The 16,883-nt window shown below is 38.9% G+C and overlaps 1 protein-coding gene across 1 annotated transcript in view; it reads right to left on the reverse strand.

The window, feature by feature from the left end:
- MMRN1 (multimerin 1) overlaps positions 1-16,883 on the reverse strand; it is a 60,675-nt gene that overhangs the window by 6,394 nt on the left and 37,398 nt on the right. Inside the window, exons 4-6 of the mRNA XM_047799275.1 lie at positions 16,142-16,252; positions 14,630-14,803; positions 6,034-8,022 (exon numbers count right to left, since the gene is read on the reverse strand). Of these exons, the coding sequence (XP_047655231.1) occupies positions 6,034-8,022; positions 14,630-14,803; positions 16,142-16,252 (2,274 nt within the window). The remainder of the gene's footprint in view (positions 1-6,033; positions 8,023-14,629; positions 14,804-16,141; positions 16,253-16,883) is intronic.

Below are 16,883 nucleotides of genomic sequence, written 5' to 3' on the forward strand. Positions count from 1 at the left end.
AAGTATAAAAAATAGCAAATACATTGAAATATACTCAACGACTGTAGTCATTAGGAAAATGCAAAAGAAAATCACAGATACAACAGCATATCTATTAAAGTGGTAAAATAAACAAGGTTGTGAGCATTTAGAATTCTCATACATTACCAGCGGAAATGGCAAACAATTGGCCAGTCCCTATGAAGTTAAAACTATATTTTTCTTACTGTACCCAGCTATGCTACTGCTACATTTTAACTCAAGAGAAATCAAAATGTATGTGTACACAAAAACCTGTGTGTGAGTGTTTACAGCAGCTTTATTCATAATCTTCCCAAACTGGAAACAACCAAAATATCCTCCAACTGGTACATGGATAAACCACCTGTAGTGCATCCACACAATGGACTCCTGCTCAGTAACGAACAGGAAGACATGCAATGATAGGAATGACGCGCAGAGACGCTGTACTGAGTGAAAGAAGCCAGATGCAAAAGCGTCCACCGGAATGTGACAGTATGATTTCCTTTAAAGGATGCTCTGGAAAAGATGAAAGGCTAAAGCAAGAGAACACATCACTGCTTGCCAAGGACGGGGAGGGTAGGGAGGGTTGGCCCACAGAGGTACAGGAGGGCATTGTGGGGATGGTAGAACTGTTCTCCATCGGATTGTTGCGGTGATTACATGACTACACATTTGTTAAAATCTGTAGACCGAACAATAGAAACAGTGAATTTAACTATGTGAATCATACCATGGACAAACCTATCTCCCCAACATTTTTACTTCTATTATTTTCTTGGCACAAGTCCTTCTACATCACTGTCTTTTTGTCTTTTTCTTAAAGACTTTTAATTCAGAGATACATGCACTTTCCTGGGTTTTGTTTGTTTGTTTGTTTGTTTTTGTTTTTGTCTTTTTGCCTTTTCTAGGGCCGCTTCCTGCGGCATATGGAGGTTCCCAGGCTAGGGGTCTAATCAGAGCTGTCGCTGACTGGCCTACACCAGAGCCACAGCAACATGGGATCCCAGCCGCGTCTGCGACCCACACCACAGCTCACAGCCACGCCAGATCCTTAACCCACTGAGCGAGGCCAGGGATCGAACCCGCAACCTCATGGTTCCTAGTTGGATTCGTTAACCACTGCACCAGGACGGGAACGCCACACTTTCCTGGTTTTGATCACTCGTCTTCTCTGCGTATCTCTCACTTTTATTTTTCTACTCTCTTCAACTAAAGGAAATCTCCATGTTTCTATCTCCAGTTCTCTTCTTTTTCTCCAGCTACCTCATTCACTTTTGTGCCCTCAAATATCACCTCTGTGCAAATAATTTCCCACTTTAATCTACAAATCCTCTTCTGGTTTGAGACCTACATTACTGACTGATTGTTGGACATTTCTGTAGGGGTAATAGATCTTTAATGCATCAGACTAAATTTCTCTTCATGTGTACATCTATACTTTCTACTTAACCTTCCTATTTCCATTGATGGAATGACACACAGTCCCATTACCAATGCTTTATTTAAATGTTGATTTTATTCTTTATTCTAAGTGTCTTTTCAATTAGCTGTTTTCTACTAAACATATATTTACATATTTTTGTCAAGATGCAAGTAACATGTCCATGCAGACACAGGGCCACACGGTCATGGTCTGTGATTTAATAATTTTTCATGTTTAACACATTCTTTTTCATGTTTAACAATCAACAAACACTCAGTAATACTGTCGTGTACAATTTTGAATTCTGAGTGTTGTTATGGACAAGTGGAAAGATATCTACTCATTGTGGTTAAGTGTAGACCAGTTATTAATCAAATCTGGTTTCAAATCTTTTGTGTCAAAGAAGCAGCCTATTGTTGAGATTGTTGTTGGGAAACAAATCCAAGCAGAGGCAGGGGTATCCTGTCCCACTTTCCTTTTTATTGTCAGACCACATGTTATAAATTTTGGTTCAGATGTGAGCATCAAACGGGTGGGTTTCTGACCATTCACCTTAGATATCATAGTCACATGATGGAAAGACACAGCGCAGAAAAGGGTTGTCAATTTTGTCAGCATCCTCTCTCCAACTGTCATCATTCCGTACAAAGAGGAATCCTCTGGAAACCTGGGGGAATTTTTTCTTCCCTCAGGGAACAATGAATAAAAACTAGTTCATTTAATATTCTCTTCAACACTGATATGTTTTATTGACACAAAGTGGGGAAGCTATCCCCAGAAGACAGGCTTGCTAAACAACTCTGACACAAAAGAATACCTTTAAGATCATGAGCAGAAATAGAAGACTGCTACGTCTAGAAAGGTGAATTTGCAAGGATTTGTCCTTGATCCATACCTGGGAACGTGGCTTCTCTCCATTTTCTTACTTGAAATTGTCATTTGCTGTGCCCTGACCCTTTGTACAGATAATATGGTTTATACTGAACTTCGGCTTTCCCCTGAGAGTGTGGCGTTGTGGTATGTGCTAGGCAGAGGGTGCCTACATGACTGGTCCTGTTATGGACTGAATTATAATTCACATAATGGAATGTGGGAATGGTTCAGAGGACAGTGATGGGGAAGATGACACTGAATTTTGTCTCCTACTGCATCAGCCTGAAGAAGACCTTGTGAGCAACGGACGGTGACTTTCGGTGACAACTGCCCAGTGGCCATTATCACAGCAAAGCTAAATTAAAAAGCAGCCCCTTGACTGCCTTCTGGTCAGCACAGAAACAAGTGGCTGTATTTGGCTCCTCAAGAAAACTCTCCGGGAACATCTACTCTGGCCATATGGAATATTCAGATATGGCCGGACTCTGGGAGAGAGAGAACCCATCAAGCACATGCAGAAGGAAGAGGATGGAAGGTGAACATCCTTCGCAATCGACTTGAGTACAGCAGCTGAGCTGAGCCCTGAGTCCCACAGACCAGGAGGCAGGCTCCATCACTTACTAGTTGCAAGATACCTTACTTTATCTCTCTGAGTGTTAATTTATCATCTTCAAAGTAAGCATAATAATAGACACCTCATAGATATTAAAAGAAGGCATATATAAAGTATAATTTGCACAAGTATTAATACATGGTATCTACTATTACAGCATTATAGTATTATGATTATTAGACTCCGAAGGAGAGTATCATTTATTAAAATCAAGCTGGCAGTTTTAAAACTATGTTTATATGGTTTTTCTTTCTACAAACTCCAGTTATTCTGCAAGTGAGAGTGACTGTAATCTAAATAATATTATTGTGAGATGTGTATAATGATGATAAATTATCTTCCAGGATGAGGTGGGGGGGAATGTGGCTAGACAGTGTTTATAATCTCATAGCAGCCGTCAAAGGAAACACAGCCAGGTTTAACTATTGTGTCAGAGGGTCTTACCTCTGGTATCAAAGGGTTTCTAGGAAAGGGGTATTAAAATAAGTGATTTATTTTGCAATTGGTTTATTTTTAGAGGAGAAGTAAGTCTGAGTTCACTGGTTTCATTACCTGGCATAGACTTTGCCTGCTCAACTGTCCAAGGAATGCCATTGGTTTTATGGTGCATAAAAGCAGAGCGGCTTAATGAGCATGCATATCTACACATCCAGTTGAAAGGGCCCTGTACATTATGTTGCTGCTCCTGCATACAGTGAAAATCCACCCCACATATGAAATTAGGCCAATATATCTTTATTGCCCTGACATCATTAGGGGTTATCTTTACAAAGATAAAATAAAGAACTTTTAATTAATTATTAACTTTAGGCCTATAAAAATTCTACTTACAGTAAATGAAGTAACAGGAACAATTTTCTCAAGGCATCTCCGAAAAAAAGAGAATCAGTACTGAGTTATTAGCCCATGAAGCCCAATATTGAGTGCATTCTTTATACTATAAAAATCTATTTGTTATTATGTTCTATTAAGCCTCTTAATTAATTTTGAAGCTATTTAAATTTATACTTAACTGTCTAGATACAAGTATTTTTTGGTTTAAGGAAAAAAAAAAATGACACAGTTCACCTGGGGTGTACCTGTACACAGCCTGTAGAGCTTAACTGAAACTCACTGGAGGTATCCACAAGTCCATCGATTAAAAGAGTATGGAAAAGGAAAGACTCATTATTTTCCCTAAAATTATTATTGTAAGAACATCTTATACTGAAATACTACCCTTCTCTTGGAAACAGGTACGTCTACATGATTTCTTCTATGATCCCACAGGGGGAGATTAATCTTCCTGGGTCAGAATAATTTGAAGGGAGTCATAAATAAATATAATGGTTTAAATAGTCAAGAGACGACTCTGTATCATTCTGTGATTTTTAATATTATCGGAACATTTGGAGATGAAATATGATGGGTCATGTTATGGTAGGATAATGACTACCCTTTTTATGATTAAAAAAGCAATAAAATACAAAATGCATCCAAATGAGTGTACGACTTAACAGCAGCTTCATATGAGAGGTACACTGCTCTTTCTTTTAGTAAGAGTCAGTGAGCTATTCTTTTCCTTGTGGCAAGTTTCTTTAATATTACTCATATGCCAAACATCTTCATAAGACATTTCTTTCATACAGAGCGGCTATTACATCGTTTATATGCAAGGCGCTCAATTTCTCTTTCCTCCCACAGGTATGCTTCTCTTTTGGTGGTTATAACATCTGTCAGTAGTATGGCTACTCTTTTCATTTCCCAAATGCAAAGTCTCAGAATATTCTAGTTCTCTTTCCTCCCCAAGTGTCGTGCATGCGGGCTGCGAACAGCTCATGTTGTTTACAGGGATTGAGTCTGCAGCATACTCCTACTAACAAGCTCCACGAAATACCTACTGCAATCCCGCCCCATAAGAGGAAGAAGCTGGGGCACAGAAAGGTGAACCTCCTCAAGGCTACACAGAAACTTACTGAAGCAAATAAGACCAGAACCATGATTTGTTATTCCTCAGATCACTCATCTTCCCACTGTCCTTCTGTGTCTGTTGATTGTACCTTTACAACATTATTCATACCCATTTCCTCTGTTTCAACACCCCTTCCTTCGATCAGGCTTTTACTGCTTTCGTCAATAATGTCCAATGGGTATTTTTAATTTCATTCTTTGTAGCCATGTTACACACGACTGCTAACTTCATGCTTCTGAGACACAGTTCTCACCACACCCAACCCTCTGCTTGAAATTTTCAAAGACCAGTCTTGACAAAATCATGTCTAAATGCCTTGAATATGTCTCCCCCAAATTTATATGTCAAAACCCTAACCCTCAGAGTTGATGATATCAGGAGGTGGGACTTTTGGAGGGCAGTACTTAGGAGATGAGGGTGGAGCCCTCATGAGGGGATTCGTGTTCTTATAAGAGACCCCACAAAGCTCCCTCATCCTGTCCACCACGTGGGGACCCAGCAAGCATGTACCAAGTTATTGGCTATGAACCAGGAAGAGGGCCCCCACCAGAACATGACCATGCTGGCACCCTGATTTTTGACTTCACAGCCTCTAACACTTCACAAAATAAATTTTGGTTGTTTATAAGCTACTTGGTCAGTGGTATTTTGCTAAAGTAGCTCAAAGGACCAAGACATGTGGCTTGTTGTTCAAGGCCTTCTATGATCTACCCAAATTGAAGCCCTGCTAACTGCATTCGTTCAAACAGAAAGTTTTCCACTGATATTCATTGACTTCCTATTGCTTACCAGACACTTTGCCAGGTAACATCAAAATGAACAGGATACAATCTGGTCTTATTCACTAAGCAGCTCATTGTCTAACAGCTTCCTTTAATTACATATGCCAAGAAAAGAGCAAACTTGATTGTCTTATTGGGACCTTGTCAGAAAAAAAGTTACGAAACATGTAGACAAATATTTATACTATAAACATTTGTATTGATGCCTGCTTTACATAGGATGAAATCAGATTCAAATTCTGTATCAGGGATCTTTGAATTAAACTATTTACCAAGTTCAAATGCCCTTATATCTTATGGTCTTGCTAAACAATACAGATCGACTAAATACCACTTAAATAGAAAAAAAAAAAAAAAGATTAAAAGTTATTTTTTGGCAATTGCTTACCAGGAAGTACAAGGCTGTCTGTGTTTCTTTGGGTCCGGCCTATCAGGGCAGTGGTCAGATTCACGTTTGGTTTCTTAAGTGGATTGGGTTTCTTCAGCGATAGTTTCATTTGCTTCTGTGACTTGACAACATTTGCAAAACTACCAGACAATGACTGATTTATATACTGAGTTAAATTAGATAGGGCAGTTTGAGTTTTTATTTCAACTACCGATTCGACAAATTCCGTCAGACCTTTCTGAAGAAGCAGGATATCTGGTAGGGAAGCTTTGATCCTCTCAGGCATGGTAGCATTCAGTTCTGAAATGCTGGTGGAAGCATCGTGACACATTGTTAAAGCTTCATAGAGAGTTTTGTTAAGTAAAGAGAAATTAATGGAAAAGTGGATGGATTTGGTTTCCAGTGCTTTAAATCTGGAATTTAATGCCTGCCATTGTAGAGCTTGGTCTCTCTCATTTGCAGGCACACTGCCTTTTTTAAATGAAACATAATAAGGTATGAGTGTCTTGTTCACTTTAAACTCAATACCTTGCAACCGAGTTTCAAAATTTTTGGAAATCTTTGTGGCTGCAAGTATTTTTTCCTCCAAATGACTCAAATTCTGCTGGTATGTCGTGACTTGGGAACTGGTTTCATTGAACATTTGAGAAATCTTCTGAAAGTTGTAAAGACTTAGTTTTTCATCTTTAGGAATATATGCAAGAGCCTTGGCAACTTGTAAAACTAAGTTATATTTCTGATTGTCATTGACCAAAATCTGAATAGAATCATTCAAATGTTGGAACTGAGAAATAAATGTCAAAACAGTTTCCATATTTTGGCTACATTTTTGATGGGCCTCAGGATTATGCTTTATTGTATTTAAAGTCTCTTTTAACACGTAGTTATCTTGAATGGAATCAATGGCATTATTTATAATAGTTATTGTCTTATTTAGACCATCTTCTGTTTCTAAGGTATGTTCATTGATACGTCTGTCTAAGGCTTCACTACGAGTCTGTACTTCATTTCTAAGCAAGTTGTATCTTTTTGTAAGTTCTTTGATGAGAAAATTTAGACTGTTGACAGCACTAGTCAGATTTTCCACTTTTTTCTGTGTAGCTACTGCTTCTTTTGGTTGTTCATATGTCATGGTCTCTCTAAGTGATGTTCTCTGCTCCAGCAAAGGCTGAAGAATCTCCATGTCATAAGTCAAGTCATTTAGCCGCTCATTCATTTTGTCCATTTTATCATCCATTGGAAAGAGAACCTCAGCCAAGGTTTGGTTTAAAACTTGTAAATTCTCTTCTGTGTCCTTAATTTGAAACTTAAAATCCCTTCTGCATTTGGATAACATGTCTTCACATTCCTCCCTGACAGATTCCTTCTCCATCTCCAAAGTGAGGGTGAGATTGTTAATTTTGTTGTCTTGGATGTGCAAATCATCAAATATCTGCAGCAGTGTCAAACCGTGCTTCTTTATATTTTCTTGTAGAGTAGACATATGCCCAGTGACATTTTTGCTAATTGATTCAACAGCTGGAACACCCTTCTGCTCTGATCCTCGTTCAATTAATAAAAGGTGATCTTGCACTTCCTTCATTTTAGAAAGAGTCTTGTTGAGGGACTCATAATACAGAAAACTCCTTGAGTGCTCCTGTTCTAGAGCACCTTCTAAATGAGTCTGCTTTGCTTCTAGCTCTTTAATTGGCTTCTCACATGTAAAAGTCATTTCTTGTCTTATATTCACAATGCGATTTTTTAGATCCAATATCTCTGTCGAAGTGGGCCTATTGTCCTGCATTGAAACAGATTTTTGCTGGGCTGCTACTGAAACCACAGATTCATTAACTTGTTGAACTATTTGCTTGGTGTTTTCAAGGTCCTCTGAGAGAGTTGATATGGTCTTGAAGAGCTGTGCTATGGTCTCTTGCATGTCATTTTGAAAATATTTAAATTGTTCTCTTACCATCTCCTTCACCAGATCATTGAGGCTTTTGAATTTTAGACCTGGAGAAAGACATAATGAAAAACAATATGGGATACATGATTTTAATTATGTACACTTCAGATGTCTCTATAAAGATAAAAGTGTAAGACTAAACGTTAATAACATGAAGTCATAAAAAATATTTCTTGGCCACATTTACTTACGAAATTTAAAAAATTACTGTACTTAATAGATGATCATCTTCTTAACTGATACGTCTGAGGGAAGAAATCTGTTGCAGGGTAGCACACACTAGAACAATAAAACTAAATTTCTCTGGACAAAAGACATGAAGGAACTACCACTGGCTTCCGTTAGTAGATTCTTGTAGGCAATGATTCCAGCTGTAGTCTTAGTCTGAAAATATATGGCTTTGGACTTTCTACCTTAGCGAGTAACACCTGGTCTTAGCTCATGACTGTTTATTATATTTCTAGTAGAGTGGACCTTTGAACAACGGAGAGATGGGGGTGCTGACCCTCCAAAACGTCAAAAATCCCCGTGTGATTTATAAGCGGCCCTCTGTTACATCCAAGGTACCTCTGAATCCACAGCTCCACATCCTCACATTCTATCACTGACTTGGGACTGTGTGGCCCTGCAGTATTTACTATTGAAAAAAGTCTGTGTACCTGAGGGGACCCAAGAGGTTCAAACCTATATTGATCAAGGGTCAACTAATTAGGTTTCAGAGCTTGTGTTTTGAGTTTATAAAACCTAACAAATTGACTGCAAAGAAGAGATTTAATAAGATTCCCAAATGAGGAACGATATGAAGTAATAATCAAATGATCCCACAATAGTTTCATTTTTTCCTGGTCTTATTTTGTTTGTAAAATTGTTTTGATTTTTTATTAAAGTATAATTGTTGTACAGTGTTGTGCCAATTTCTGCTGTACAGCAAAGTGGCCTAGTTATGTATATATTATATATGTATACACGTATTGTCTGTCTTCTATCATCTTCCATCATGGTCTAGCCCAAAAGGCTGGATTCAATTGTTTCTAATAACAATAAAATAAAAACAATGAGCGGTTTGAGCACTAAAAACTAAATGAAATGAAAAGAGGAATTTAAGACATACTTTATCGTATGACATTAATTCTTCACAACAAGAGAGGAAAACTTGCTACTAATGAAAACATACTCGTATCTCCTTTTTAGAAAGAATAGATTGGTTATGAGCCAGGGTGGTGGACAGCCCTAAAAGTAGCATTAAAAAAAAAAAAAGGAAAAAGAAAAAGGATTTTGAACTATTTAGAATAGGCATGAATATTTTAAAATGAGTAAACAAACAAGCCTGTTACATACAAAAACAGAAACTGGGGAAAAAATAACATGTCTGAGGCATATTCATAGTCCATGGTGACAAAACAGATATAAAAGGAAGATACGTCCATTCAAATCCAACATACAGCAATGTCTGTAACATAATATATGGCAACAAAATACAAAGCGTTTTCAACAGGAAGGTCTGCACCATGGGGTATATTGTAAAATGAGTTATGACTACTGTGAATCCTATTCAAGAAAGGAGATTCTAGGATAAAAATATTTAGTCTCTACCTGTCTCTATTTTGTAGGCAAATGTTAAAAAATATTTAAGTTGCTCGAGAGACTTGCATAAAATGTATAGTGAAAGAGAAGTTACACCAAATAGAATGATGTATTGCTTGAGTCATCTTGATCTTAATTAATGTGGTACAAAGACAAAGCTGTGAATGTGTAAACATTTCTCTGGAAACCCTAGACCCTAGAGATAAATGATCTTTAGGGTCCAGAATTTCCAAAGTACAAAAATTCATTTTACATTTCTAGGCCTAACGGAAACTGAAATAAACTTAAAAGCCTAAAACCTATACGTGAAAATCAACTTGGATAGAAAAATAAACAAATAAAAGCACGTGACGATGAAATAGTAATCAGTGACACACAGCACCCAAGTACTAAGGAAACACTAACTTGATTAGAAAAGACTAAGTAGCTGCAGTTTGGAGAAGTCACACTGAAACAGTGTAACTATACTGAAATGCTTATGCATTTACTAACATGAACTAAGAAAGGTTTTAAAGCCTTTACTTTCTATATTTTACTTCGTATTTGACACATCACTCATTTATACATCTATATGGAGTACATTCTAGATGCTGCACAGAAAATGAAATCTGTAAAATTAAATTTCTGATATTTAAAATAGAATAGAATATATTGGAATTCCCGTTGTGGCGTAGTAGAAGTGAATCCAACTAGTATCCATGATGATGCGGGGTCTATCCCTGGCCTCGCTCAGTCGGTAGGAGATCTGGTGTTGCCGCGAGCTGTGGTGTAGATCGCAGATGTAGCTCGGATCCCTGTTGCTGTAACTGTGGCGTAAGCTGTAGGCCAGCAGCTATAGTTCCAATTCGACCCTTAGCCTGGGAACCTCCACATGCCACAGGTGTGGTCCTAAAAAGCAAGCAATCGATCAATCAGTCAATCAATAAAATAGAATATGATGGCTTCACTGAGTGTAAGGCAATACCCAACATCAAAACTATTTTATTTTTTCTTTTTTGGCCATTCCTGCAGCATATGGAAGTTCCCAGCCAGACTGAATCTGTGCTGCCTCAGAGACAACAATAGATCCTTAACCCACAGCACCACAGTGGAAACTCCAGCAAAGTTATTTTTAATGCACTTTTTACAAGATAATTTAGTTATTTCCTGTTGGTTAAAATTTAATTCTCATTACAACAACTAAACTCAATAAAATACTTAAGGTTAGGAATTAGACTTTTCTGGAATTTATAACCTGATAATTTTGGCTTTAAAATGTTTTTCAAGAGTGACAAGGTAACATAAACTTGAGCATAATTGGATTAACAATTGTGGACAATAAAACAGCAGGTTTTTAGTTTCAGCAAGGGGAAAACTACAAGACCTGAAAGTCAGAAAAAAAAATGAAGATGGCAGAGTTCCCGTGGTGGCTCAGTGGTTTACGGATCCGACTGGGAACCATGAGGTTGCGAGTTCAATCCCTGACCTTGCTCAGTGGGTTAAGGATCCGGCGTGGCCGTGAGCTGTGGTGTAGGTTGCAGACGCAGCTCGGATCCCGTGTTGCTGTGGCTCTGGTGTGGGCCGGTGGCTGCAGCTCCGATTTTACCCCTAGCCTGGGAACCTCCATATGCCACAGGAGTGGCCCTCAAAAGGCAAAAAGACGGAAAAAAAAAAAATGAAGATGGGTTAAAAATACTGTAAATAGGTAAAATTCAGGACAGAATCTTGATTAAAGTAATTAGGACAAAAGTTAACAAAAATTAGGTAATTTAGCTGTTCTGTTTTAAAGCTTTAATGGAAAAATCCATTGGGCAAGGGTTAAAAACCACAATGGTGTCTGAAAAGGAATCAAACAGATTATTAGCTTAAAAACTTGTTTCAGAAAAACAGTCTCTTCAGATATTTCTCAGAGTTCCCGTTGTGGCTTAACAGTAATGAACCCAACTAGTATCCATGAGGAAGCAGGTTCTATCCTTGGCCTCGCTCAGTGGGTTAAGGATCTGGCATTGCTGTAAGCTGTGGTGTAGGTCACAGATGCAGCTCGGATCTGGTATGGCTGTGGCTGTGGCTGTGGCTGGCAGCTACAGCTCTGACTGATTGGACCCCAAGCCTGGAAACCTCCATATGCCATGGATGCGGCCCTGAAAAAGACAAAAAAAAAAAATCTCTAATTTGTTAATTAAAAAATCTGTGCAATAATGTAATTTTGCAAAAACACATCAAAGTGCTTATGTCAAAATCTGAGTGGGCACAGCGTATTAACTATTTGAATCTGTTCCATGTGACTCATGTTTTTCTACTTGCTAAAACATTTGATGTTGTATTTGGTGATTTAACAGATATATATGACATCAGACATGTTGGCATGTCCCTTCTGTGGTTATAAATGCATAGCCTCGTCATAACATTCAGACACTTCTTAAGGTGTTGGGGCATTTGATTTTGAAGTTTCCCTGGCTGCTAGCAGACGAAGTGCTTCTCAACTTGGATGCAGAGTAAGCAAGAGCAGGGACTGTGGTTTTCCTAGCACCTTGGGGGTGAGTCTATTTTTTTGCTTCCTATATTAACATTCATTACCTATAAGCCCTCTGGTTCTCATAATTGATTGTGCTCAGTACACAATTAATGCCTCCTATTGAGGAGAGAATTTTGCTCTTATTATTGCTGTGAGTGTGTGTGATTTGTGTGACAATGCCACAATTTTTGTTAGTGGTTTCACAACAAGCTGTTGACAAGCCTAACTCTCTCAGGTTATCATAACCAAATTTTGTTAAACAAATTTTATTACTCAAGTTATGAACAATTAGGTACTGTTCCTATTTGACTTCTTGCTGATGCTGTCACTTTGGGGAAAAATGTATTTATCTCTCATGCTTGACATGGGTCAATTTTAGCCACAGGGAACATGCCAGAAATGGAGTCTTCCTTTCAGGTGGTTAATAGCATCGAAATTTACATGGTTAAAAAACAACAACAACAACAACAAAAAAAAAACAAAAGACAAAAAAAAAAAGTTCCCGTCGTGGTGCAGTGGTTAACGAATCCGACTAGGAACCATGAGGTTGCGGGTTCGGTCCCTGCCCTTGCTCAGTAGGTTAAGGATCCGGCATTGCCGTGAGCTGTGGTGTAGGTCACAGACATGGCTCGGATCCCGCGTGGCTATGGCTCTGGCGTAGGCCAAGGGCTACAGCTCCGATTCAACCCCTAGCCTGGGAATCTCCATATGCCGCGGGAGCGGCCCAAGAAATAGCAGCAAGAACAACAACAACAACAAAAAGACAAAAGACAAAAAAAAAAAAATCATGGGGCGTTCCTCTTGTGGCTCAGCAGTTAACGAACACAAGTAGCATCTGTGACGATGGAGGTCTGATCCCTGGCGTTGAGCAGTGGGTTAAGGATCTGACATTGCCGTGAGCTGTGCTGCAGGCCAGAAGCTGCAGCTCTGATTTGACCCCTAGCCTGGGAAGCTTCATAGGCCGCGGGTGCAGCCCTAGAAAGAAAAAAAAAAAATCATGATTGCTCTGTATTGGTAGATGATACGGAAACCTCCACCTTTTTAGTTCCTTTACCTGTTGACCACATAAAATGGAGAAAAGATAACTTGTGAGTGATAGAAATGGGGTATACAGTGAGCATTTTTTTATGTATAAACAAAGTGAAAGGGACCAGTAATCCTGAAACTTGGAAACATCCAATTAGCCCAGTGAATTGAGATGCTCCTAGTAACCAAAATATTTGTCTAGAATACCTATGTCCTACCTGAAACTCTTTGCCTGGTTAACTCCACCTGACCCATTACTTCTCCACTGAGATGGTTTCTCTTTGTGGAAGGATTCCCTGATCTCCCCAGCCCACTGCACTCTTCATAGCACTGCCATAGCGATTACTCACTGTATATAAACCTCCGAGGTAGGCAGAATGATGCTGCGCCTCCTAAGATGCTCATACCCTAATTCCCTGAATCTGTGACGATGTTACCTTACATGCCAAAAGGGCCTTGAGAGATAGGATTAATCTTAAGGACCTTGAGATGAGAGATTATTTTTGATTATCCAGATAAAGGTTCCATGTAATCACATGAGTCCTTAAAGAGGGAAGAAGAGGAGTTCCCACTGTGGCACAGTAGGTTAAGAATCCAATCTATGAAGTGGCTCAGGTCACTGCAGAGGTGTGGAGGTGTGGGTTCAATCCCAAGGCACAGTGGATTAAAGGATCCGGTATGGCTGCACCTGCGACCTATATAGGTCTGCAGCTTGGATTCAAGCCCACCCTGGGAATTTCCATATGCCGTGGGTGCAGCCATAAAAAAATAAAATAAAAGAAGAGGAGGGAAGCAGAAGAATGGGTCTGAAAGCTGTCATGAGGATTCAACAGCTGTTGTTGGCTTTTGCATATGGAGGAAGAAGGCCACGAGTCAGAAATGCAGTGGCCTCTAGAAGCTGGGAACAAGCCACAGTTTATAGCCATCAAGAAAGCAGGACTCTGTCCTACAACTACAAGAAAAATAGGATTCAGACAACTTGAATTAGCAGGAACTGGATTATCCTGGAGATCCTCCAGAAAGGAACAGAGCCTGCTATTTAAGAGCATAAAATTCAGGCAAAACTGACTCACATTTATGTGACTATCCTGATATGTTTTAGAATATATTTTATTGACTACATTCCATGAGCTAGATAATTTGGGGGATAATAATGCACTTTATATGTACCCTCAATAACTTCATCAATATTATTGAGATTCCTGTGGATCTAGCTGCCTTGATAATCATCCCTTAAACTCATCTTTATCTTGAACTGGAAACCTCAATGGAAGCAGATTAAATGTGGTTCATTTTAACTATAAAGAAATACAAGCTAGTCTAACAGATCAGGTACATAATGTCAATAGGTCAGATGAAGTATTCAATAGGAGTTGATTATATGAGTAAAAGTAGTTAGACGTGTCCAATTATTTCAGAAATCGAGAGTCAAAGCATCTTATTGAAAAGCATTTGCGTCTCAGACTTCTATTCCAACAAAGCTAAAGCAAGACCCCAAAATGACATGGCAAAAGATGAATGAGTCATTTGCCTTTTTTCTCAACTTTTACCTTTTAGAAAAGACTGAAATTCCCTGCCTTTATCTTCGGCGATCTTCCCTTCGAGGGAGGAGTACTTGTCCCTTAAATCAGTCACAGCCAAGGAAATATTGTCAATCTTCTTCTGCAGGAGGGTCAGTATCATTGCCTGGTGGGTCATCTGTTCACTCATTTTTTGCGTCACTGCTGCATGTAGAAGAGAAAATGGGCAACGTTTAAAATATGTACTTAAAACCACTTATATGTCATGATAGGTTGAAAGGGAATTCAAATAAACCATGTTTGCCCTTCTTTATATGAAAACATAGACTATATGCGCTTAGCAAATAGCATCCTGAATTTGATACTGCTTAGGGGTAGAAGTTTGTAAAAAGCATTCCAATATCTTCGATTCCTAAAATGTTTTAACTTTGCCCAGGATTTTCGACCTCTCTCTCTCTTTAAACTTAAAGTGTTGTTGTTATACTTTTAATAGATGGAGAAACCAAGGGTCAGAAAACTAAAATAACTTGCTTGAGGTTACAGAACTAATACCCATCTTCTGTTTTCAAATCAAATGCACCAGCATTAAATAGGTATATATATATGTGTGTGTGTAGGGGGGTGTATAGTGTGTGTGCATATATACATATATAGTGTGTGTAGTTTGTATCTATATTCCGGGAATTTCATTCTTCACTGAGGTATCTAATGAGAGAGAAAGAGGTACACAATTTAGTTTGAATCACTTTATAGAGCAATGATACTTTCTGTGCGTTTATGCATGCACTTCAATAATTCAATGAGGATTCTATGGTGTTTTATGAAAATTCTGAATTTCAATCCCTTGAGAAATTCGAGGACACTTTCTAAGCTATGTTCACCCACATTCTTAAAGAGATCTCCTTAAATCAGATTTTTCCATTTGAGTGCCTTATTTAGGATGACTAGATATTCACCAAACATAATGAAATGTTTTCAGCAGTAACCAATTTTATATCTCTGAGAGATGAAGTTAGGTCTAGAGGAGTGGTGAATATTTAGGATTAGAAAGAGAAGAAAATATGTGACATTAAACTTGAAATCAACATGAAATTCTTGTTGATTCTGAGTCAGTTCTTTGCCCTAGTCAGTAATCAACACCCCTTGGCGATCTCTTATCAGTCAATGGAAAAGAGCTTTCTTAGCTCCCTTAAAAAAACGTTCAGGTCTTTCCATCCATGTCAAGGTTCTTTCATGACTCTGCTCCGAGGAGGACAGAGGTGTGATTTAACTTTGGAAACTGGTGATTTCCTTACAACCTAGTATGAAAGCATTTTATTAGCTTTCTGAGTCTGCGCACAGTTTCAGTAATTACACAGGCTCCCTGCGGGCTGGGAACCTGCAGCTCACCCACAACTTGCAGCAGCAATAGAAAAGGATTGAAAAGTGTGTTAATATGTCACCATCAAACATTTGACAGTCAAGTGCCGTCTTGTTGGCAACTTGTCATAAACAGTGTTGACAATGACTGGGTTAGGGATGAGAGTAATTACAATCTGTGACCTGGGTCACCGCAGTCTTGCTGCTGCTGTTGCTGCTGCTCTGGTGTCCTTCTGCCAACAGCGGTGTGACTCTCAGCCTGGTTGCTGTGTATCAGCTGCTGCTGTTCCTGGGCTGGACAGAGCAAAAAGAGCAGAGAGAGAGTTAAGCAAGGGACTGCTGCATTTTTTTTTTCCCCTTCCTGAGTGGTAATGTGGCTGATGTGCATTTTCCCATGCGGTGAAGCATGATGGTCCCTGCTGATTGCAGAATACACTGCCTCGCCCCCCTTCCGCAGGGCGATGTGCCGCTATGTTGGTATTGGAAATGCAAGATTCTAGTTCTATTTGGAAAACATTAAAATTATTCAGGTTTCCTTTTATGCGAAAACGGATAATCGTTTGGGGAATCTGTGTAAACGGTGGATGTAAACTGCCAGCATAATTGCTGTAAAAAGCTACAGCAGCTTTATAAGCGCACTGCCACGAAGACGGCTTGTTTTAACAACGCGGTTTCCAACTGCTGCCTACTTAAGGGAGAGCTACAGGGTCTTTACTGAACGAATATCTGTTTAAGTGATGGTGCTGCTTACGTGGGTTTTCCCAGATTTTTAAGAAATACATAGGCTCGAAAACAAAAACTGCAAGTAAAAGTAAACTATTAGAGGGTACATCTCAAGGGGATTCACCTGCATGAAATTTCAGAAAAATGGAAATTCGTATAAAATATATCTACTCTATTAAAGAATTGCTTCTCATCTCCCATA

This window comes from Phacochoerus africanus, chromosome 10 (assembly GCF_016906955.1).
Source record: "Phacochoerus africanus isolate WHEZ1 chromosome 10, ROS_Pafr_v1, whole genome shotgun sequence".
Taxonomy (NCBI): Eukaryota; Metazoa; Chordata; class Mammalia; order Artiodactyla; family Suidae; genus Phacochoerus; species Phacochoerus africanus.